This window comes from Chlamydotis macqueenii, chromosome 16, assembly GCF_036417535.1.
Source record: "Chlamydotis macqueenii isolate bChlMac1 chromosome 16, bChlMac1.mat, whole genome shotgun sequence".
In the NCBI taxonomy this organism is placed as follows: Eukaryota; Metazoa; Chordata; class Aves; order Otidiformes; family Otididae; genus Chlamydotis; species Chlamydotis macqueenii.
The window spans coordinates 3,751,433-3,776,561 of NC_141571.1; the positions used below are offsets into that span (position 1 = coordinate 3,751,433).

Consider the following 25,129-nt stretch of genomic DNA (forward strand, 5'->3'; position numbering starts at 1 on the left):
CCTTCCTCTCCTTCCATCTTTTAAGGAGCTTCCACCCAGAATTCCAATGCAGTGGAACCAGAAAAACAAGTGGACAGCACGGTGAAAATGGCCGGAGTTATAGCTGGTCTTCTGATGTTTGTTATTATCCTCTTGGGAGCAATGCTTACCATCAAAAGAAGGTAAGTTTCTGCTTTGCTTCCATCTGGGACCTTCTGGCTAGAGTATTATTACTTCAAAAAGAAGAATAAACTTGGTAGAGATAAAACATTCTGTTTGTGTTGCAGAGGGCAGCAGTTAGTACCTATTTACGTAGTGCTACCACTAACAAATTGTAGTCCCAGAAGAGATGTCTGTTCTGGCAGATACTATATAAGCAACAAAGGAATGGTTATTACTGCCAAGAGTTAATAATTGATAATTAATGAGAAGGGATAGCTCATGAAAAAGCATAGAGAAGTACAAAGCAATAATGAGGCAATGGAGGTGGATATGTCAGCCTGTGTGGGCAGCACAACAGTGGTCTAACAGAGGACAAGAATTCTTTCTTAGCAGCCAAAAATATACTGTCTTAAAATAATGTGATCAAGGGTCTTGTTCCCAACTGAGTCTTGATGAGACATTTATTCACACAGGAATTTCTTTGCAACCAATGTTCAGCTGAAATATTACATCTTGCTGAGGGTTAGAATCTTTCCAAGAGTTAGCTTCAGTTAACAGGGGAATAAAATTTGGAGAAATCAAATATGGTAATGAAATATGTTCAAACAGTTAATTTTGTGTGATTTTCTTTGGACCCTTTGCACTTACACTTTGAAACAGACTACTATAGACTTATAGAAGTATTAAGGTTGGAAAAGATCTCTAAAGATCATCAAGTCCAACCGTCAGCCTAGGCACATTTCTGAAGTGAAACCCTACTTTTCAGCAGTAATTTGATTCTCGATGAAACAGGAGCTAGGTGTCCTGGCAGCCCCTTGTCTAAGGTACAGGTAGCATCACATGTGAGAGCCTTGATAATTTTATTTGGTCTATTGCAGGGAGCGCAGCTTTTCAAAGCAAAGCGCTGTTCCTTTGAGATCTCTTATCTCTACGACAAACAGTCCCGTATTTCCAGAAAATAAGAGCAGCAGTTAAATCTAGGTATGATCTCCTCTACCTTAATCTAGAGGACATATGCAAATGGAGTAGCTCTGTGCTACAGATGCTGGAGTGCAGGGCTGCTGTTCAGAAGGACCTTGAAAGGCTGGAGGAATGGGCTGATGGGAACCTTGTGAAGTTTAACAAAGGCAAAGTCCTCCATCTAGGGTGGAATAACCAGGTACAGGCAGGTTTGCGGAGAAGGATGTAGAGGTTATGGTGGACAAGTTGAACACAAGTCAACAATGTGCTGTTGCAGCAAAGGTGGTCAACTGCATCCAGGGTGGTGTTAGCAAGAGTGTAGCCGGCAGGCTGAGGCAGTGATTATTCCCTTCTCTTTGCCGTTGGTGAGATTGCTCTGCGCATTCTGTGTCCAGTTTGGGAATCCTCAGTGCAAGAAAGGCACCGATGTATTACAGCAAGTCCAGAGGAGGGTTACCAAAATGGTTCAGGGATGGAGAATCTCCATCCTTGCAGAAATTAAAAACTTGACTTGGGCAAGGCAATGAGGGACTTTGCTGCAAGTGAAGCTGATTTAAGCAGCAGGTTGGACTAGATGTCCTTTGAGTAGCCTTTCCAAATGATGTAATTCTGCAAAACCGGTCACATATGTACTGGCCTGCTCTGAATTTCTGTTGAATTTACTGAAGGTGTGGGCAATCTAGACTTTTAATCCAATTTTTGTTGTGTGCAAAAATTTCAGATTTTGTGGACAAGTGTGTATGTGTTTTGTAGTCACATCTACTGCACTTTTGTTTAGTGTTAAACATTATAGACGTCGCTGATTCCAGTCCCCCGGGAGCTTTTCAGTTCATAAACAGAAAAAAATTGGATGCTTCCAATGAAAAACAGAAAAAATGTTTCAGGAAAAACTGAGCTGGGCTTCCAGTTTGTTTAATGCCCAGTCCTCATCTATTCCTGTCACCTTCCTTAATGTTCTTTAAAAAAAGGTTTTATTTCAGCTTGAAAGGTAAAATGTGTAAGGAAAACTGTCAGAGTAATGCCACATCTGAACAACCTGGTGTATTTCACAAGCTATTAAAAATTGATAGCATTTCTGTCCCACAATGTATTATTATTAGAAATAATGTATATTGCTGGGCAAAAAACAAACACTGATTTTTCATGATGACCAGGAATTTCTTATTTGCGGACAATTTTTCTGTGGTGTAGCCTGCCAAGAACTGAGACAGAGAGGTAAGGATACTCTTATGAGGCAATATATTTTAAATACTAAGGAGGAGGTAATACTCATAATCTCTATATTTTCTCAGACTTTAAGATTTCACATCAAATTCATATTCCCAAACACTACCACATCTTTCAAAATATAAATGTGGAACTCTTGCTATTAAACACTGTGATTGCTGCCTGTCTGTTTTCTGTATAAATTTGAAAACACTTAGGAAATTTCTCAGAGGTAGAATTATGAACAAGTAATTTTTTTTTTTTTTTCCTCCAAATACTGTGGAAGACATCTTCATCATTCTTGTTCTGATGAATGCATCAATGTGATGTCTGGATATACATATCAGTGATTCAACATCTTTGTTTAATCTTCTGTCTTCCAATGGAAACTGGAAAACCAGCAAAAGACTAGGTTTATCACTATGTAGGAATCCTTCAAAGAAAAAGTGAAAATTTACAGCTGTTGTGGATTATCAGTTTATTTTTTTTCCTTTTTTTTTTTTTTTTTTTTTAAATGGACTCTACATGTTTTATGCATAATATAACAAACTTTTATTAGAGGTCAGGAGGAAACTTAGAGACTTATATAGTTTAGTTAGCAGATATATAAAGTCACTGGATTTTAGCTTTTTTTTTTTTTTTTTTTTTTTTTCTGGTGCATGTATAACTCGGATAAGTAAATGATAGGGAGATCTATTGAGATCCAGCCTTTTCCAGCATTTGATTGTTAGGACGTTTTGATTGTTATGACTGCTGCTATATAATTTGATATCTCTTTGACAGAAGAACACAGAGAAATGCAGAATCAAAAATACTCATAATACAGAGCAAGTTCTAGGAGCTGGAGTCTGAGGACCCATTTGCTTGATATAAAAATTCCCGAGCTAGTGCTGACCTGAGCTGGCTCCCTAACACAGTGCACGTGGTCTTCTGTGGAACTCGCCTGCTCCCAAAAGCAGCAATGTTTACTGAGTTGGGGTGTGATAGACAGAACTTTGCTGTATCTGTCTTTGCCATAGGCTCCGTTAACCTAGGCATCTTCAAAATCAAAATTAGAAAGGAGGTGAGTGGAATTATTAGAAATAGAAATTTTTCCCTTTTCCTTTCTAGAGCTGGAGAATCACATTTTCCTCTGTCTTATTGCCCCCCATTGCAAACAGGCAAAATCACGGCAGTCTGTATCTCTCTTTGCAGGTTTGCTGTCATTTGCGAGGTTACCCACTGGAGTACACACTATTATGAGAAATAAACTGGCTTATCAATTTTAAAATCTTTTCCCATTTAGAAGCTATATGAGTGCAGAAAGAGGTTTTGGAAGCTTGCTGTCTCTAGATCCGCGTAGCACACCTCCAGCATCGCTGACAAACCTACAAGGTCTCCCCACCAGTCACATCCAGTTGAAGCTTGGAGCTGCATGTGGCCAAGTGTTCCCCAAAGAGGAACTGAAGACTGCCAGGCTCATTAAATTTGTAGACTTAAGTGGGTTGGGACCAGCTTTTATAAAAGGAGAGGCTGCTTTGGACTACAAATTGATTTGAACTTCTGAAGGAGCACAGCTGAAAGCTCGCACTTTTCTGAGAGAACAGTTCAACAACAAAGTTCTCTTTTTATTTTACAAACAGAAATGTTAGGCCCTTAAGCTCTTGCATTCAGTTTTTGCATTAACCTTGCTTCAAAAAAAGTTCTCCTTTTCAGTTCAGTAAGGCTAATGCCTCAGTGTACAAGACAGTGTAGTCTTGCAAGGCAACAATGCAGAAAAATAATTTAATTAGACAAACTTGAGACATTTTCTTCAAATGGAGCTAGAAAATATCACAGTGACATTTGTTCATGGTCCAGGGCATCATCATTCATTGGTAATAGGCACAGTAGTGGATTTCCTGAATGAAGTATTTTGTTAACCAGTGCAAAGAGCAAAGGAAGGAGATTAGAAGAGACAGAAATACTATGAGAAAGGCAGGCACTGGTTTGAGATTAGGATTAGGCAGCTCATCAGAAGCTGCTTTTTGTTTCTGCAAGACGCACAAAATCAGCATGGTTTTTTAACCTTTCATTTGCAAGACTTGAGCAAGTGTTGCCCAATTGTTCACAGTTTCAGTAGACCATATTGCAAAAACTCTAGTGACTGGCAAATTTCTGGGGGCTGCCAATGTTGTATAGTTTAGTCAGATTTGTGAGGCTAAATCAATCCAGCCACAATGTTTATGCAGTGGAAAGTTTGGGTTTGACTTTACATTTATTATCTAAAAGTTAAAAACGATGAGGTCTCCTGAAGTCTGCTAAAGTTTCTGTGTAAAAATTGTGTGGGTGTATATATAAATTTCTGGTTTAAATATGACGGTTTTATCGTATCTAAAATCAAAACCATTAACGAGATTTATGTTCTTGGTTTGGGGAACCCACTAGCTACATGTTTGCAGCTCTAATATCATCATATGTGTATGGACACACAAATTGCTGCAATGTAATCCAGCCGGTTAATTTACAGGTGGTGATGGGTGCCCACATAAGGCAGTACCACTTTCTTTCATTAATAGATACATACCTTGAAATACCTCATTTTTATTGTGTTAAAATGTTGCTAATTCTCTAAGGAGCTTGGTTTTTTTTTGTCCTTAATATTAGTTAAATATTTTCGTGTAACAGAAGACACAGTACTGTTAGTAAAAACAAACTGAAACAAGGAAAACAAGACATTTGTAAACTTCTTTTCTGGAGGAAACACCCTTTGACTTTTACTCCCAGAAGGATTAGGTTTTGGTCAGTTCTGATTTGGTGTGGACAGTTTTAACCCCGATGTAATCGTGACTTGCGTTTCCCTGGAGTGAAGAATGTGACATTTCTCAGGCTTGTGCGTTTGAGTGGACAAAGCCTCTACTGACCCCGTTAAGTAGAAGACTGAATAAATAGGATCAGACAGCCTGTCATGGGTGCACTGTAAATAAATTCTTTAAACTGCTGTTGGTAGCAAACAGGGAGATTTGGGGCTATGTAGGGTCTAGGATTAGTTCCTTCTATGAAAATTCAACTCCTTATTCTGGATTAAGATTTAGGTTGTTACCTTAAGCTAATTAAATAAAACTCAAATGCCTCTTGAGCAAAACACACCCAAGCTATAGGACAGAATTTCCATAGGGATATTTGCACATACAGTGACCCATGTCTCTTCTGTGTCCGTATTTAAGGTGCATGACAGGCAGGTTTTTCATGTTGTGTGATACATTCTAGGATCAGGTCATGTTTTTAGTGATCCATAAGTCTGACCGGTTTTAACAGTTAGCTTTGAAACATTCCTTAGAATGTCCTCCTTTTAGATTTAATATTTTAGGAGAACTTGAGCCAAAATGGCCTATCCAATTCCACAATAAAATCCTCCTTTTGTTTTTCTTCTTTTATTTTCTGTCCTTAGGGAATAAATCTTCCTGAACTTTCCTCTGTAGCCTTGAGGGATATGCAGCTTTTCAATGAGAACTAAGAGTCTCATGTGATTGTGTATGTTCACTGGCTGAGACATGAGAGAAGCAGAAAGTACTGCAGGACATTCAACAGAACAGTTACAGATGATAGTGCTGTGAAACCCGGCACTGGCGTATCAGAGAGGTTTAATTAATGGAATAATTTTGAGGATGGAGGGGGTTCAGCTGCGTGGCTCTCATTTTCCATATCCTGGTGATTTTTCCCTTTGTTTAAAGGTTCGGAAGAACTTGAAATTTCACAGTGAAGCTCAGTGGCAGTCACTGCCCCTTAACTGGAGCATTACTGTTGCATGTAGAATCTGTGTTTCAGGAGGTGATAGCATGATGTTATAAATACTTCTAGGTACACCTTGGACTCTGTGTCGTTCAAATAACTTGAGATACATCAGGAATCTGGCTGGAATTTCAGGTTTAGAGCAAGGGCAACAACTATACAAAGCATGCTATTTCAGAGTAATCCTCATGTGCACCTGTAGTCACCATCCTTTACCCAATGTGTTTGTAGCAGAGAGGGCAATTCTGCGCAAAGAATAACTGTGCTGAATCTGTGTGTGTGTGAAAGTTGTGTTCAGAGCAACCATAACAGTGAACACTTGAATCCTGCCTTTATACTTGTGAGCACTTTCTGGTGTTCATAGTGTCTTCAAGGGTGGGATTTTGAAGTTGTGGAGTAGGTTGGAGTTTGGGTTACATGGTTTTTCTCTGTCCTGACCATGGCTGCTGTTTTGGAGGCTCCCTTGCACCTTGCTGTTAATCTGTGTTGGTCTGTTGTGAAGCAGCCCTTTCAGAGAAGCTCTTTTCCAGTTATAAAAGGGAAGACATCACCTCTTAAGTTATAACTGATTGCCAAGGCTCGTTTTGTGGTGCTGCTCAAAACATATCAAAATGTTCTGCAGTGTATTGTAGAAAAACTGTAGTAGAAAATGCTTAATCACAGTGACGCAGAAAGCTGATGCATACCCCCAGTGATCGTCTCTAAATATGTAGTGCTGCTTGAATTGTTAATGAGCTATTTGCACTTTAGAGTTTGATGAAGCTTGATTTATCATTACATAATTTGCTCATTGTCTAAATATTCCAAAATTGTGATGTTCTTAGATAGTCACTTTCCTATTTATTGTTACTTATATTACTAGCTCTTACATATTTCTTTCCATTCCAAAAATCTCAAAGCACTTTACAGGCAAAGGTGAGTCTCATTACCTGTGTTACTGACATGGCAAAGTTCAGGAAGAAAGAGGTGAGGGGATTTATTCAGGGTGTCACAAGTCAGTAGCGGAAGTGGAAACACAGCCTATGTTTCCTGTTTCCAGTATAGCTCCTGAAAAAAGTGTAGGAGAAGAATAGCTCAGTAACAAGAGACAGCACAAATACTTCATATATTAACAAAAATCCTAGCATTCATATAAATCTAATCGTGTGTTTTTCTTTTTTTCTCCTTTTGGATATTTTGTTCATCTGACTGGCCATCAATATTTAGAAGAAATGCGTATTCCTACTCCTATTACTTGTAAGTACTTGGCTGGGGATGATGTTTCTTGAGCATGCTTACCCTGTGGTAATTTTGTGCTTTGTTTTCTGTTGTATTATTTTTTTTACCCCCTTTTTTTGCCATTGGATTTATCCTTGTCTTTCCAGCAGCTTGTATTTTATTTTCTCACTGCCACACTGTTACTCTTTCCTTGTTTCACCATTGCACCTGTAAATGTGCCTGCAAACACGTGAATGTCCACAGGTATGTCAGTTATGGTTTATAGATCTTCAAAAGCTAGTGGACTAATACAGAGTGCCCCAACTGGACCTTTTAAAATTGTCCGTCATATTTAGCCAGACTGCAGGGAAATTCGCACCTGAACCTTATTGTTGGGAATTTCTCAGCCATGGATATAAGATTTTCAAAAATGTAAGATTTCTCACAACTAGGACTTGATGTTATCTTAGGAAACATCCCTGTTCCTGGAGCTGCCAGGTTCCGAGTGTCAGTTTAGACCATTGGATGATGAAGTGCTTCAGGTTTTCAGATCTAAATCACCTATCCAGTCCTAATGACAATGCTGCATAATTAAGGCAGTTGTTAAGGCGTGTGAAAATGCTTCACACATCGGTACTTCCAGAGCCATCTGTTGTCTGAAGATTGAGGGGCTGGAAAGTAATCAGGGCCAAGCTGTTTCTGCCATGATAATAGTTGTCTGAGGATCAGGAGGAGGAGAGGACTGGATCAATGATCTGAGGAAGGAGTCCTGGAGAATTGAGTTGGATGCCTTTGCTGCCACCAGAGGGTTGGGAGGGATGGAGAAGGCAACTGTTAGTGCTGAGAGAAACAAGTCTCTCCTCTCCATCTCTCAGAAGCAGCAGCCATATCACTGACATAAACCTTTCCCCCAAAAGCAGCAACCTGCCAAGCTTTCCAGGGCTCTGACATGGACAAAGTTGTCAAAAAGGCCATGTCTCCTCTGCTAGCCCCTCCTAGTCTGCTGCCCCGGCAACATCCTCCTTTGCCTGTTCCTACAGGTCATCTTTGTCTTGATCTTGTGATTTTGACCTGTGGGCACATCTGGAAGCTGTTCAGCAGGCCAGCAAAATGAGTGCATTTATATTCTGCCCTTTTAGTGGAATTACTTTCTTTTCCATATGAGTTGATTTACATTCAAAGAACAGGGCAAAGGAGTTAAGGATGAAGATCTCTATGTGCCACCTGTTGGAGTCATTTTGCTTCTTGATGACCTGTTAGAAAATAATTGAAAGAAGAACATCCCCGCCGTGCTAAGTATGTGAGGAGCCTAAAGACACCATAACGAGCGTTGACTTTGCCCAGTTACATAATTGTAAATGCAGAGTAACTCCATTTCCTCTACACTTCACACTGGTTCACTAAGAATGGAATTTGACCTTAAGCAGTCAGATTTCAAGAGAAGTTTCACTAAGTGTTAGTAGGGGAAAATTTTAAAGTGTAGGTGCTACTAGCTGGTTGCATTTCTTGCTACAACCTTTCCTCTTCTGCACGTTTCTCATGAACTTTAGAGAAGTGCCTTCTGCACTGTTCTACTGTTCTAGTTTCCTTACAACTAGTCAGCACCATTGCCTGAAAAAAATGCAATCCTTAGTTTTCCTGTTTCCAGCAGGCAGTATGTGGTCAGAATGTTCCATGCTTTATTTTATTTTGACATTTGTGTATTTTAAAATATCAATCAACTTCTGAGCCCAGTGTGACCCCTTTATACAACAGCATTGCTTTAAGCAGTCAGCTGAGGATTACTCTGCTGCAGAGACAGTAAGGGTATCATTAAGCGTTCTCTTTGTTGCCTTGTAATGGCTTGTGTGGGTCAATATACCAGAATTTTTTTTCTCAGGGAACAGGAGAGTGACTCAGGAAAAGTGAAGAGACAAACCTCTGGAGGTCATCCAAGCCTGAGGTTACAATTGAGCTTCAGCAGTAGCAGAAGCAAATGTTTTAAAAAGACTTAATAAGGCAGATGTAGACCATGCAGCATATCACAATAGAGAAAAGCCAGAGGCAAGCTTATGTGTTCATAGCACCCCACTGAAGCACTCCATGGAGATTTGAGCTCAGGACGTAGAAATCATATAACTATATCTCCCTAGTACTGCACCCAACACCTTTTGCAGAGAGTTTATTCCCAGCTCCGTGCTTATGGTGTCTCAGCTACCCCATCAAGCATGAGCTCTGCTAGATGGGGCATCACTATGGTAGAGGTAACACACAAACAGTCGTTGCACGGTAAATAGTTCCATCATCAGGCTGTGCGTGTCAACATTTGGTTTCAGATTGTATTTTGGTCCATTCCCTGATCTGGCAGAACCAAGCTCTGTTGTTTGTTCCTTTTTCCTTGCGCAGTTAGAGTACAAGGGATGTTCCAGTAGTGAGGGAAGAAGGCAGGATAATCCATGAAGGAGCATATGATGAACTTATATTGAGTTTCATGTTCCAAGTTTCACATGAAATAGGATGTTTCATTATGATTGCAGATGAATATTTGAAATTGGTAAGGACTGTGTAATTTTTATCCAAAACCAATTGCTACAGCCTCTTATGAGCGGAGAGGTTTGATTTCAGTTTATTTGAAATGTTATGAAAATAAGAGCAGCAATATGTATATATATACTTTTTAAAAACAGAATTGATTTCCGTGCTAGAAACTTGTATGAATGTTTTAGTCCTGAAGCAAATTCCAGTTGAATGACTTGCCGGTATTAAAAAGCAGGTTAGGTTCTCAGATCTGCTGGCAGACCTTTAAATATGACCATAAGGACTACATCGGTTTATTTTTATTTTTAATTTCTGGACTTCAAGGTTGTGCTTCTTAGAGTAATTCCCTTCAGCTTTCGGATAATTCCTCTCAACTCTCTGTCATCTGCTATGCTGGCATTTCTTCTTCTTAGGGACCAAAATCTCCAACCCTAACTCTTCTAAACAGTTCTTTATGATAATTGTATTAAAGTCATGGAGACTTATGTAAAGAGTTAACTGATTTTTGCAGAGACGAGCCATAAGCTCTGTGGTAGTGTCTAGACTGGTGCTCTTCCTTCAGCCTGTCTTGTGTTCTGCTGCTCTCCAGGACTGTAAAATCTGCTTTTGTAAGATCGTTGAGTAGCTGCAGCTTTAACAAAAAACAGTCAAAACTCTTTTAGCTATTTTGTGCTCTTTTTTTTTTTTTCTTTGCATAGCAGGTAAATAGTTGTGGGATTTTTGTATAGCAACACTTCATTAAAAACTTTCTACAGAATACAGGAATGGATATTATTGTGGCTTAAAGAGAAGGCCATAAAGATCTTTAACACACTTTAAATGGAAATACAAATACAGGAGGCCTCTTTTCCTAACTTGCTAAGTCGTGCAGGATTGACATCATTTTGTGTACCTCAGTTTACCCATCATTAAAAGTTAATTGCTTACAATTTGAGATCCTTGGACAGAACTTGGTTTTGTGATGGGAAGAGGGGGATGCCAAATTAGGAGTTCCTGTCCTACACTCATTGCATCGCTGTCAGCAGGATGATGCATGAACCCTTTCAGAGGAGTTACTCTGTATTTACACGAATACCAGTGTTGACTAAGGTACGTACAGAATTGTTAGCTCTGTCACGCTGCGCTTAGGTTGTAAAATAGCATTACAAGATACGATGTGCAGTGTAAGATAGCGACCCATCCAAGTCTGAAAGTTTTTGTTTCTTTTCCTAGCTGAAGCTGTAAAACACAGGCAGCAATTCATCTGGTTTAAAGGAGGGTTTGCGTTTAATGATGAACACCTCCTTTGCAACCGCATTTTCAGCTGCACTAACCCATAGCAAAGCTTTGTTACTGCCTCACCAGGAAAAGGAATGGAAATGTTTTCTGTACGTGGGTTAAGTTTTTCATATTTTGGTTTGTTTCTTTCTCCTGGGCTGAGTAGTGGTTGTAGAGTGAAATTTAATCAGAAGTGATAGCAGACCAGAGAAGTATTCTTTGAAATTCATAGATTCATGTATGTTACAACTGCTGAGTTTAATGTTATTTATAAGAAAAGGGCACTCAGTGGCCAATATGTTGTTTTTCTTTTCCCCTGAACTGGCCAGAGTACTGAGGATGCGGTGGCAATGTAGGAGTTGTCCCTTCAACTTCCATCCTAATTTCATACCAATTTTAATTGTTGTGGTGGGTTCAGACAGGAGTTTCTTTTCATGAGAGAGGTTCTGTCAAAGGTATTAACCTAAATTTATACTTGCATTTTCTGAAATAACAGGGTTTGTGCTGAATTTATTTCCACCATGTGTGGGACATTTGAAAAGAAATAAAACGTTGTTATTTACAGGCGTACCTCTGTATTACCACATACATACATAAATATCTCCATATATTTCCATGAATGGTGGGGTCTGCCTGCACAGGTCAGCTTGCTAAAACAGAATTTTAAGAAGAAACTGATTTTCTCATTAGATGCTGGAAAAACAGAATCATGAATCAATGTTTATGCCAGTCTAATGAAAGCAAATTAAAATATATGTATAAATGAAATCTAGAAAGTAAGTGAGATTTTATTTAGAACATGTCTGTGTGGTGATAGCAAGCCTAAACCTTGCAGAGGGCAGTGTTTGCTGGCTGTACAAGTATAGACTTGTCTAAAGTTTATATGATTGTAAGTAAATGTCCTGCACAAATAGTGATTAATTTGATCAAGTAAAGCTTAGAGAGCACAGCCTTACCTTTTTCCAGGCCCTGTGTTTGTATGCACACAGATTCAGAGCATCTCTCGACTTACAGCTACGTTCCATCACTTTCTCATGTCAACTAATGTTTGCTTTGTGAGTAAAAGTGGGCGGCTGGTCCTTGCTCTTCACTTAGCCTGTGCTCGGGTGAATTCCCTTCTGCTCCAGCACTAACCTGCATGAAGTTTGGCCTCCCCATGGCAGGGATAAGTACAAGTAAAGCTGTGCTTGCCTGTAAGGGGAGGATTTGCCCTCGCAGCGGCTCTAAGCAGCAGTAAGCTGCATATGTCCTTAGGCCAGCGCGTATTTCTCGGCTCGGCTGAGGTTACCTGCACAAAGGCAGGGTGGGATGAACTGCCGTTTCAAGCAGGACCGTCGGGGCACTGGTCAGGCTGCAAGAAGGCCGTACTGCTTTTACCTCTCATTCTTCTTGCTCTCTGTTTAAAGACCTCTAGTGACCAAGATTTCACAGCCTATGTGCCCGCTTGGCTTGAGGGATGAGCAGCCTCACCTGCTCATAGTTTTTCCAACGTGTAAAGTGAGCTGCCCTTCACATGGCCTAGCCCTGTTACTTTTTTCCAGCCCCTGTAGACAGGGAGAGCAGCTTCCCTGCAGTGTCTTTTCATATATTTGAAGACCTGTCAGCTGTTTGATTTTCCTTTCTCTATATTAGAGATCCATATTTCCTTTGACCTTTGCTTGTAGGTTATGTTTTCTAGATTTACCTTTCGTGTTTGGCCTTTCTACATGTCCCTTTGGCACACACCTTATTTGAAGTGCAATATTGCAGCAGAGGCCTTCCCGATCCTCAGTCACAGCAAAAGGATTACCAGTGTCTTGCAGACCATAGTGCCATGTATAATCCCTCCCTTGCTTTTACACCAACATGAAACTGTTCTTTCAAATTGAGTTTGTGGTTTAGGGGACAGAGATCCTTTTCCATAGAGCTGCCATTTAACCGGTGCTCCCTGTCAGGTATTTGCATGGCTGATCACTGCCTGCCTTCAATTTCTGCAGCTTTCTTCATAAATAATATGTGTACTTCTAGCAGGCTGCTGCACAGAAATATCTAAAAAGAATTGTATTTTGTAGCTTTCTCAGATTGCTTATTGAAAATGAGGGGAATATGCAATTCTTGTCTGTAGGAGGAAATTTCATGTTTAACTTACGTGATCTATACCTAATGTCTAAATTACCTGTGCATGCAAATCTACATTACAGTGTATATAATCCATCCTTGTGAAACATCTAAAATTAAATCTGTCAACGTACATGTACAAGAGCTCTTTAGGAGTGACAGTTCCAGATTTAACATTCATTCATGTAAAATTGATATAAAAAGTTAGAGAAGAGTTTGAAGCTGCCTTTAAAAAATAATCCCTGAAGTTTATCTAAACCTCTGCAAAACAGGAGTCTGATCCTGTAGATACTTCTAACCGAAAGTATTGCTTGAGCTTTCTGATTAATGCTCATGGCAGTAAATGCTTTGTACTTGATAGTAAGTTTGCATTCCTTGGCTGTTAAACTGGAACTCCCGCAATTTTAATATAGTACTTCAGCATTTTATATTCTCTATTCTCTGACAGGAGTAGAACTTTCAAAAATAGCTGAATCAGGTCTCTGTATTTTTTTTTTCTTGCAAAATTCACATTTAGTTGAGGTTCACTGCCGATAGCTTTTATCCTTGCTTTAGTTGGGTCAGCTTCAACTGCCTGATTATACAGCTGGTCTCATTTTTCTATTCTATTTTGAGCATTTGTCTCATCCCTCCTGTGTGTGTATAGTGCCTGTAAACATCATCTCTTCATTTACAAACCCTCTTGAACCGAAAAGGGCAACCCAGTAAACCCCTTTTGTGGACTCCTGTTTTCCTCTTGGCACATTTTCTTTACACTTAAGTGTAAAACGGCCATTAATATCACCTTATTCACATTTTGACATTTTGGTCTCTTCACTCTGTGTTGATTGTATCAGACTCTCCTTCCAGATATCTACCCGGTCCTTTATTTTTCTTCCCCTTTTCAGCTTCATAATGCATGAGATGGAAAGCGTCTTCTCAGGGCCGGGTGTCAGGCGGTGCCGAGTGCGCGCTGGCGGCAGCCCGTGATTGACACTAATGCACTGATAGCAGATTCGTTGTTGTTATGTTACGGGAGGCTGGTCAGTAAGGAGAGCAGGAGCCTTGTCAGTGATTCACCGAGATCTCAACTGCCCTATTTTTGGAAGCAGCATTTCCAGATAAATGCTTTTCCCATTCCAAAGGCGTTTTGACGTGGTGGGAAATAAAACTGTACCTAGCTGTGGGTTTAAGTCACATCCCTCACATTCTAGAAAGTGCTAGTCATTTGATTTTATAATCCTTTCTATGAATTAAAATGATGGTAAGGACCAAATAGGCTTAGAGTCCGGTGCTGCCACTCTACCCAGACATGTAACGCAGGCAGAAAAGGCACTTTAGAAACCAAGAGCCCCTTGCTGTGTCTGGCAAGCTTAGCTCTGAAATCCTCAAAAGAGATCTGTCTTCCTTTTCCCTCTAAATTTAGATGAAGAATTTTTACACTCTTGAAACAGAGAGGGAGAAAGGTGGAAACTGATAACATACCGTTGAAAGAAAACTCCAGCGTTTTCAGATGCAGAACAATTTTCTGTGTGGCTTCTCTCTGAACTTGCCTAAGCGTTAGCTGGTCCACCTGCGAGCAGCCTGGTTTGTGTGTTTGAGTTAGATCGAGAACTTTAAACTCATGTCACCTTTTCTTTTTAGGCATTCAAGCCAATGTTTTAGGGGCCTCTCTGTCTTCTACAGGACCAGGTAGAACTGCTTTGCATAGGGCTTTTATAAGCAGGCCTTTGGGGACTGATGGGCTTGGGTTTGGGGTTATTTTTTCCTGCCTAGCACATGCAGAAATGTTATTGCTCATTCACTGAAAGAGAAAATGAATTTGCCAGTTCTGACTCTTTGTAGCTTGTTGACATCTCTGAAAAGATACCAGGCAATGGGACTTGCAGATAATTATTGCCACAAATAATTTAATCTGGATTTAATACGGAAGTTACCCTTTTTGACTCACCGTTTTTAAGCATCAGTAGTGGTTGTCTGTAGTGGCTCACCCCAGCAGTCCAGAGTGCTTGTTATTAAGGACTTTGGCATCTTGGATTAGTGTTTCCCACTGGGAAATTTTAATTCCTGTTGCCAAAGAATTCACATAGCCGTGTGTGATTAGCAGAACTAAAGGATTAAAATAGCCGCCTGGCAGGGTTAATACACTTCAAGACTATTGTTGTTACTTCAGGTACCACAGCACAAAAAAAAAAAAAAAAGGGCTTCCATGGCTGTAGCTCATAGTTAATAAATCTGACTGTGCTAACATTGCTGAACACTGGAAGCAAAGCTTTTAACATCATTAAACCAGCCAGCTTTTTGCTTCAGCACTCAAGGACAGTTCCTCTGTTTGCATCTTCATTTGCAGAAGTGGATACACCATGGAGATTTTGTGAGATCCAAATAAACACTTTATAATTACATACCCAATTTGAGTAGCTGTGAGTTTGAATTGAAACCACTAACCATAAAAGCCTGAACCTCGACTGGTTGAGCAGATGGAGCAGATGTACCTGTTCAAAAGTTTGCATCAAACATTGGACACTTCTCCATAAATCTGTGCTCTCCTGGTCTGGATTGTCAGCTTGCCCTAAAATGGTCGTTTCCCACAGACATAGACAAAGGGTTTAGTTCTCTTTGACCCTTCCTTGCAAATGAGCGTAACTGGCCTAGCTGCCCATCTTGTGAAGGGCTGGAGCTCAGCTGTGCACTTGAACTTGCTTGTAAATGCCACTCTGACACGTGCTGCGAATAAAGAAAGCCTGTTGGAATATGTTGCAAGGAATATCCTTTTAAGAATCTAATGAAGTTTAAAAGATGGATAGTATTTACCATAAGCATGTCATTTTAGTGAAGACAAACCTCTTTGCAAAATGATGTCATTGTTAGGATTTTATTTTTTCTTTGAGCTGGAGGAAAAAAAAGAAAACTAAAGCTCCTTCTTACAGTAATCTGTTTTTCTCCCTTTTATTTTGTTTTATTTTCTTATCTACAGAAGTCGTGTAAGCAAAGTTCTTTGCCGGTGCTAGGGATTTGTGTGATATTTTTTCAAGGTGTGGGCTGTAGAATGTCACACATTCATTTTTAAATAGTATTGCTCTCGAATATGAATGAAACACAGGGCAGTCAAATGTCAAGGGAAGCTTAGCAGCTCACTTTTCCTGCTTCTCTCAATTTTCTTATTATTAGCTGTGTTTGCAAAAGAGGAGCCTCTTATGTTCTTGGCTTTGTTACTGTTTTCAGAGCAGGCAGTGTTTCTGCTTTTGCCAATGTTTTTGATGTCTCTTCAAAATAAGAAAAGAACTATTTTCCCAGAACAGATGCCTATGTAGACATTTCTAAAATAACTTCATCCTTTAATTTGCCCAACCTGTCACTGGCTGTCAATCTGCAGTGCAGTTTCGGTCTGTGACAAAATGTAGTAGAGGCTGCTATCCTCATTGCCCTGCTTGGGGACAGGGCAGAACTCCTGCTCCAGGTTGCACAGAGTCAGGTCACGCTCTCCACTGGAGCACTCAGAGAAAATCCCCAGTGTAGGTGCGCTGTGGGATGGATGCAGACGTCCCATTTAGCTCCTGGTGAGTGGTTCTGACACAGTGCCCTGTGCTCTTCCTGGAGAGGCTAACACCCGCTCCAGGGGCTTCACCTATGCCACCCTCTTCAAGGATGACGTAGCACTCCTACTGCTGGGGTGATGCAGGTTTGTGCAAGATGTGTTACTGGGAGGGATGGCTAAGCTTGAAGACTGGTATCACTCTATTTGTTGTGCTCCACAACAATTACGTTAAAGTTTTGGGGTTTCCGCTCATGCGGTTTGCCACATGCCCTGCATGTCTGACCAAGTGGGATAATAGTGGTTTTCAAAATATTTTCTTATTTTTTTTTTTTAATGAGGGAAACCTGACCTTGATTTCTCCCCTCTTCAAAATACCCTAAAGGAAGCTAGCCAAGAAGCAGAAGGAGACTCAGACCAGCACGCAGAGGGAGATGGGTCCCGTGGCTACTTCCGACAAGACCTCCACCAAACTCAGTGCTGTTCACAATGAAGAAGCTTTTTCTTCCAGCTGCCAAGATGTGAATGGATTCAGTAAGTTTAACTTGCTTGCCATGGATATGTCCCCCCTGGAGAGCTCTAGGTTCTTAAAAGGACCCATTCCTGTACAATATTGAGGAGCTAGGAATGACAGGGATAGAGATCATTGCAAAAGCTCAATAGAAATCAGTTGTCTGAAATGTCCCTACTTTAACTGTCAGATAGGTGTACAGCATTCCTTCTGACTTTAAATCTACTGAGGAAAATTTATAAAGTCTCTTCTAATAACTGCATCAGACAGTCAAAAAGGCATGTGTTTATTTGTTCTTCATAAATATTTTTTCCTTTGTGAGTAGAAGAGTTGAATCAAATCATTTAGCTGACGTGAAGGATGAAATAACATTTTCTGTATGAAGTTGTTGTGAAAGAAAGCATGGTCTCATGGTTAGAGAACTGGAATGGAAAGACAGCGTTTCTTTGTGTCCTGGGTTTGTTCTTCATACAGGTTCAGTAAAACAAATCTTAGTTAATGCTTGTAAACCACTCAGACCTCTGTAGCTGGAAGAGTTTTGTGGGTAAAGCAGCACAAAGTTGTATTTTAGCCTCACTAGATCCAGATTGAGTGCATGGTGCATTGCATGGTGATTTGTAAACTTTTTCGTATTAAATAAATTTTAACTTAGACACTATGGGAGTGTCACTCCTTCTTTTGACACTTAGCCTGTTAGTTTGAACAGGGAGCAGCTCTGAAACACAAGTACGTACTAAAACTTGGTGGTTTTCCCCCTAATAACTAACATGGAAGTGCTTAAGGTAAAAAATTTGTTTTATCATTGGAACCTTTCTTTGCAACTTCAGATTGAGTGGGACAGGCTGAGTGAATTCTTCTTTTCCCTCTGCCTGTAGGTCGTGTCAAATTCCATCTGCATGCATCGCTACTGCCACTCTGTGTGACATACCTGTGAGATGGATAAATAGGTGTTTGGGACCGTCAGGGCTAGCAGTGAATGCTGCTCTCTGATACTAAATTGACTTGAGTCAAGATCTGATTTTGTCAAATGCTGAGTAGCTCTATCTCCTAAAGAGACAGCAAGAGTTATCAGTGGTTCATATCTTTGAAAGACAGGGTAGCAGACGACAGCATTGTAACAGACATCCTAGAAACTAACACTTTCTTCAGAATTTGGATTTTTAGAAGTTTGTTGTTTTTTTTTTTCCAAACAGAAAATAAGAGAAGAAATGAGCCTGTAATGTTGACCTCATTTTTTTTTCCCCTTGGTATTTTGAGAGACTAATTAAAACAGCTGAGTCATTACTTGAAATGGCAATTATAGAAAATATGTTGTATCTAATTTTGTAAAAAGGCAGCCCTCTAGGTTTTCTTTTTTTTTTTTTAATCAGTTAGTCCTTTGCTTGTCTGACATCACTGCAGATTTTATCACTACTTCCCTCTTTAACACACCCTGAGTCAAGTCATGGGCCAATTCTTTTCTTTCTTTCCTCTTTATACCCCTGAGATACAATTACCAGTAAGCCATTATGATCTCTCCAAATTTTTTACTGCCAAGTCCAGGATGCTGAGGTGTTGGAGGTAAGTTCTCTTCTGTGCAGTAGTGTGCACGTGCAGATACAGGCATTTAATGGATAAAAGACTTTATTTTTAAAAAGTTGCCTTAATAGAGTTTAATAGTTGAGAGTTTCTATATGGACCTACTCTAACTTTTGAATAACATAATAGGATTACTTCTTAACGTTCCCGCTAACGAGTAGAGTTTACAGGGAGTTATCACTCCTAGCATTTGAAATCAGCTGTGTGTCTTAAGAAGCAGTCAAATTCCCTCTTAAATGGTCCTTTTGCCTCCCAACAGAAAATGGCATTTGCAGATATCTCACTATAGGTGGTCATCCTCTCCATCTTCACCCTCTGTTATGAGAGCCCAAATCGGCTGTAGCAGTGACCTGGAGATAGCCCTCTCCTTTTTGAACAAAGTCCACCAAGAGAAGCTAAGTGTTTTCCATCCCAAGATCACCTAGCTAACTCACAAAGGCAATAAAATAGAACAAGGCAGCTTGTTAAGTAGGATACCTCACAGTTATTGAATGAATTGCAAACAGGTTTATCTCCAGATGACAATGTCCTTGCAGGGTGTTCTGGTTCTGCAGATTTCCCCACCTTCTATTTCCCCCCTGTTTTAGGGGAACGTGCTTATATTTTCAATATAAACTCATGCAGGTGGCATCATCCTTACAGTCATGCTGTTTGGGTGCAATGGAGACCTTTGTCAAGGCCAGCGCAGTGCTCAGGAGCACCCAATGCTGTGGGATATTTGTAGTTTTGAATTTTATCATTTGGGAGAGGTGTTCATTACAAATGTAGTTACGTTCTGGAAGATCTGTAGCCTCTGTGCTAGAGCAGGGAGAGACCTCAGGTTTTGCTTAAAAGTGGAAGAGAAAAGGGCATTTGTCTTTCCTGGTCCAATGCAAAACCCCTCATCCCTCTTTCCATTCTACACTCTTAGTTGTTACTCAGACAAAGTTCTTACTGGTACACGTACAGGAGTTTTAACTGGTTTTGTGGACTTGCCCTCTGTCTCTGACACCATATGGAATCAGAATAGGTGTTTGCTGAAAGATAGATTAGTCCACAACTACTCCAGCTTGTCTAGTTTTACCCAGGAGTTATGTGGAGGTGAAGCAGGCTCATTGTAGTTGCTAATTTTCTCAAATATCTTGCTTTTTAAAAAATAAAAATATATCCTAAATTCATTAAAGGCAGATGATGGCATTTGCAGTGTTTGAGCCTGCTCCTCCATTTACAGAAATGTTTGGAAAGCAGCGATGGCACAACAGTCACATGTAGGCGTTGACTCAGTGCAGGGTTATTATGAGATGAGATAACAAGTTAAAGACAAGGTGGGCCTAAAATTGTCCACTAGTGCGTGTGCACTGAGCAGAAGGGTGTGCAAGGGGTTGTTATTGCACACAAACTGTGTGCAGTTTGGCAGCTCATCCATGTGATGGGAGAAGCAGTAATATATCATCTTCGTGATGATGCACTGATGACATGTCCTGCTCAAAGGAACTGCTCTTCTGACTTTGCAGTGCTGAAACGCCATGGATAGGGCTTGTCCAGGAGAATACCATGTCACCTGCATAGCCATCTTGACATCCTTGGAGGATTTCCAACAGGAACTATTTGATTCTGAAGGTTTAATCTCTTAGAATGCAGCTGGTTTTGCTAGAGACCGATTTATTAGGGTGGGCTTAACTTGTGTGACCTCTCACTTTGGGAGGAGGCTGCTTTCCAGACAAACTTCAGGAGTGAGACTGGTACAGATTGGGAAGGTAGCTTTAATGTTACTGGCAGAAGCATGGTAAGAGAGACAGCATTTTGGAAGCTGTAGGGAGATGAGTCGTGCATCAGTGAGCATACTGTACGTTACCAAGTCAGTGTGCTTTTACTGGCGAGAACAAAGAGATAAGAGGCAGCTGTAGGTGTTAAGGATTGTTTCACTCTTAGGTAGGTTACCTGGTAAATGCAGTCTGAGGACATAACATCTCATGACCATGAGATGTTATCATTAATTAAAAATTCTAAAATTAATTTAAAAATAAAAAATAAACCCATATTTCATCAAAGACATAAAAGGAAAAATATCAAGATCCCTTTTACTGGTTTTCATGCTGGTTTGGGATTTTTGTGGGGTTTAGTTCAGAAAATCTTACAAAACTAAGGGAGAATCATTTTCAGAGGGTGGGAGCCTCTGCCGTTCTGCGTGACTAGAGGGATCTGTGTGGCCTCATATGCCGCTCCAGGGAGTATAAAGACAATTTCTAGTGAAATCTTAATCTCTACCCTGACGTGAGATCCTCTGGTTAGGAAGCAGCACTGTGTATGCGTCTTATTATACAAGCCACTACCTGACTGATTTTGGGAATGAACTCTCCAAAGTTTTGGGTTTTGATGGGTTCTTTTTTTTTTCCCCTTTTTCTTCTGAATCTAGAAGTCACTTTCACAGATATGGCTCATTTCATAAACTTTAGTTGTTAATATTTTAAATCAAACTCACTGAAGTGTGGTATGCATCTTCAGTTGCCTGAAAGTAATTTATCGTTAGCAATCCCTGGAAAGGCAGTATGGCCCAATGAGTTCTTTTATACTCCCAAATTTCAGAAAATCGAAGTCCTGCTCCACGCCCTTACTGTTGACTTGCTTTGTGACCCTTGGCAAACAAATTTAATCTATTTTGTATATCTGCAAAAGCGGCCATGTTCCAAGTACAGTAAGAGAAGGGTCTGATTTAGGCTAAGAAATACAGAGCAGAAAGTAAGAGATGCTTTATGGCTTAAAGGCAGCTGGGGCAGAACTCCAGCAGACTAAGCTGTGAGAAATTTGATTTTTAAAATGTGTTTTCAAGTGGTGTTATTCTGAAAATACAGCAGGAGGATGCAGAATGAGAGCAAGTTTCTTTACTAGATGATTATAAACTGCTTAGGAGATAATTCTGCTGGCTTTATGAAACTCCCTAGACTAGTGACTTCTTTGGTTCACTCCATAGAATAAGCTGAAATTTTTAAGTACTGTTTACTCTAGAGATTCAAAAATTGCTTCTGAAATTACTTTGATGTATACTAAGTTTTATCTACTTCTATTGGATTATGAAATAGTTTTTCATGTGTTATCTATTGTCATCTTTCTGATGTACTGAGATTTCTATTAGCTAGTTGCCCAACATTTTGAGGAGTAGATAAATATATGCTTGTAACTCTTAAGAGTGAATGCAGAATGATAACAAAAGAATATGCCTTCAGAAATGATGGATTACCATAAGAATGTACATGTATGCTATTGTAGATATAAACCAGCCTCATAAATTTACTATCAAGAAAAGAATCTCCTGTGAAGATGCTGAGCCCTGCCTCCTTTCCATAAATATTTGATTAATATGGAAATAATTTGTGGATTCTTGTCCAGAGAAAGCTAATGGTTTAACAGGAGAAAGCAGGGATGCTTGTCCTGCTGAAAGAACCCAGCTCACAGGGGAGAGGATTATAGGATTTGCTATGAAAAGTCTTGGGTTGAAGAACAAGTCCCTTGTTATCTTGTATTGTTTAAACAAAAAACTTGCTACCTTACCTGTGGTAAGGTTTTTGTGGTACTAGAGTACATTGTGTTTGAGCAGGCTTATTTTACTGTTAATACTGCATTTGATTCTTTATAGTTTGTGTTTTGGTTAATTTTAAGGCTCTTTCTCCTAGAGACAAAAGCATAAGTTTGTTCCTGTGGTTAAAAAAGGGATCTCTAGAATGTAGCCCTGTGTGTGCACCCTGTGTAGGAACACATATATTTACAGTACCTGTAATACTGTATTTGGGGTCTGGAGTGCTTCTATTGAAGAAAATCCATCATGATGACAATGTAATAAATGTAATATGCATGTTGAGATGAAAAATATAATTCATTTCGATAAGCCTTATATATCCCATAATACTGTGTTCTTTGAGGAACACTCTCCCTGTTCTCTTTCTCTCTCTTAATATATGTCTAAAGTCTTTTCCTTATGTCTTTCCTACCTAGCATCACCCTCTCCTTGTTCATTTTCTGTCCAAAGCAAAACCCTTCAGAGCAAATCTTTGTTGAATTCCTACTACTCAGGTACTAGTGCCAGACTTTTTCATTTCTAAATTTTCTTTGCTTTTGTACATTTTCCAGTATGACGTATAGACCAAATCTTCTGAGTGTGAGATACAGCTAACCTTGTTTTCATTTTTTGTAACTTTTTTTCCTATTGATCTTCTGTTGATTTCCATTGATCCGTGTCGTGTGGGTGAACGGAATTCCATCTCAAAGTGTCATCAGACACTGTTCCATCGACCACGCTGTTAGGTAAGAAGACAGGTATGGTGTACTGCGTACTCATTGTATCTTGAAAATAACTCGGCGAGCACTGTTCAGTGACTGGGCTCCAAAGTCATAGTTAGTCCTATGGTCATGTGTTGTGTTAACTGGAAAGCATTTTGTTGTACTCATGCTTTATTATTACTATGAATTCGTTTTATTTTTTAAAGGAAAGAACAGTTCAAAAATTAAGGTTTAAGAGTTCTGTCTCAAGTATTTGTTGTTTCTTTTCGTGAATGGGCCGTGATCTAGTTTTGACTCATCTAGGTGGCTGTCCCTGTGCAGCTGGCATGGAATCCCAGAGGGGTTTGGGTGGGAAGGGACCTTTCAAGCCCATCCAGTCCAACCCCTCTGCCAGGAGTAGGGACATCTCCAACCAGATCAGGTTGCTTAAAGCCCCGTCCAACCTGGCCTTGAACATTTCCAGGGATGGGGCATCCACCGCCTCTCTGGGCAACCTGGGACAGTGTTTCACCACTCTCATCATACAAAATTTCTTCCTTATATCCAGTCTCAATCTACCCTTTTTTAGTTTTAAACCATTACCCCTTGTCCTGTGAGTAATGCTCAACTACGTGTGCCTCAAGGCTTGGAAATATAAGTGAGGCTTTGCATGTCTAAAGCAGGTGGGAGCTTACAGTTTTGGACTCAGTTGCAAATATAAAGGTTATTTGGAGAAATCAGAGGCTGAATTTGAGCAAGTGACCCCACCTCATTCTGTGTGTGCTGAGAGTTAAATGCTAGGTACTCGAGTGGTTTGGTATAGGTTTGAGAGGCAGAAGCTGTTCTGTGGCTGCTGGTAACTTTGGAGGCAGGTGTTTAGTGTTCAGCATCTCTGAAAATTAGCTTTCCTTGTTTGGATGATAAATAAAGCATCCAGCGTGCAGCTCTTAGCTTTTGGATTTTTAAAAGTAAGATGTTTTTACAGTAAGTTAACAGAGACAGTGAAATCGGCAGAAACTGTTAGCTGATAGAAGAAGTTGTCCAGAACCTTACTGGAAGTGTACCCTTGAAAGTGAGTAATAACAGCCTACAACTTCAGGCTCTCCCTGGAGGATGCTGCTTGCGTGTGGAATTTGAAGAAGGCAATTCCTCCGCTATGAATCAGAAGGATGATGTGTGGTTGATCAGGATCTAACCGGCGGTATTTATCAGACCTGTCATTTTGGATTATCTACAGTAAATGTTCACTTCCAGACAGAGTAATCTACTGTGGCTGCTTTAAACATTCCTCTGAGCATGTTGAAGGCCCAGAGTTGGACCAGGCAGAAATTATAACCAGTCGTTTAAGTGCCATGGCTTACAGACCAACAGCCGGAGCACAGAGGCTTGGAGAGACTGCCATAATCCACACATTTATCCTGCTACCTATCAAATGCTGGCTGCAATGAATGAGCCCCCTTTTAACGAAGTAGAGAAGGAGAGGAGTCCTTTTTTTACAGAAGGTTTGTTCTCTTTTCCCAGAGACTCAGTGTTGCCAATAGAAAAATCTAAAGTGAAGGACAGATTCAGTCTGTACTTCCCATGGGAAAGCAAAAGCCAAGGAAGCCCACAAAACATTCGAAATCCCAAATTTTAAAGGAGAAAAAGAGGACATAGGTCTTTCACTTATGTATTCAAAACTCTTTCAAACTTAACTTCTACTAACCACTATGTCTGAGTAAGGATGAGCATCGCTGTTTTACATATGGGAAGTTAGGTACAGAGCACTTTTAAGACATTATTTACACAGATTGGTCACCTCCCCCAGTTCCATCTGAATCTAAGAGCCACAGGTGCTGTGAAGCAGCTCTTGGCATCGAAGAAATTTCAATCTTGTGACTTGAAGCCAAATTAAAACCTTGGCATTCTTGCTGCTTGGACAGATTCACCAGACATTGGACGTTGCTGTATGAGCAAAATAAGTTCAATTTTTGATCTTTATTAATATTCATTCCTGGGAAAGAGCAAGAGGTCTTAAAAAGGGCACCAGTCGTCCCACCACCAATATCCATCTTTGGGCACTACCTGCAGTTCGGTGCTATTTGTTCCCATCTGTTACGCCTTCTGCTAACAAATGTTCTGTATCTGCAATAGCGGATGGCTCCCTAGGCTTGACTGTGGCATGGTTT

At 40.1% G+C, this 25,129-nt stretch overlaps 1 protein-coding gene across 2 annotated transcripts in view; it reads left to right on the forward strand.

Annotated features, from left to right (window-relative positions):
- PTPRT (protein tyrosine phosphatase receptor type T) overlaps window positions 1-25,129 on the forward strand; it is a 444,344-nt gene that overhangs the window by 374,810 nt on the left and 44,405 nt on the right. For both annotated transcript variants that reach the window (XM_086760452.1, XM_086760451.1), the window contains 6 exons: window positions 26-161; window positions 7,264-7,293; window positions 14,749-14,796; window positions 17,025-17,173; window positions 22,698-22,775; window positions 22,971-23,006. In XM_086760452.1, coding sequence (XP_086616578.1) covers window positions 26-161; window positions 7,264-7,293; window positions 14,749-14,796; window positions 17,025-17,173; window positions 22,698-22,775; window positions 22,971-23,006 — 477 coding nt within the window. The remainder of the gene's footprint in view (window positions 1-25; window positions 162-7,263; window positions 7,294-14,748; window positions 14,797-17,024; window positions 17,174-22,697; window positions 22,776-22,970; window positions 23,007-25,129) is intronic.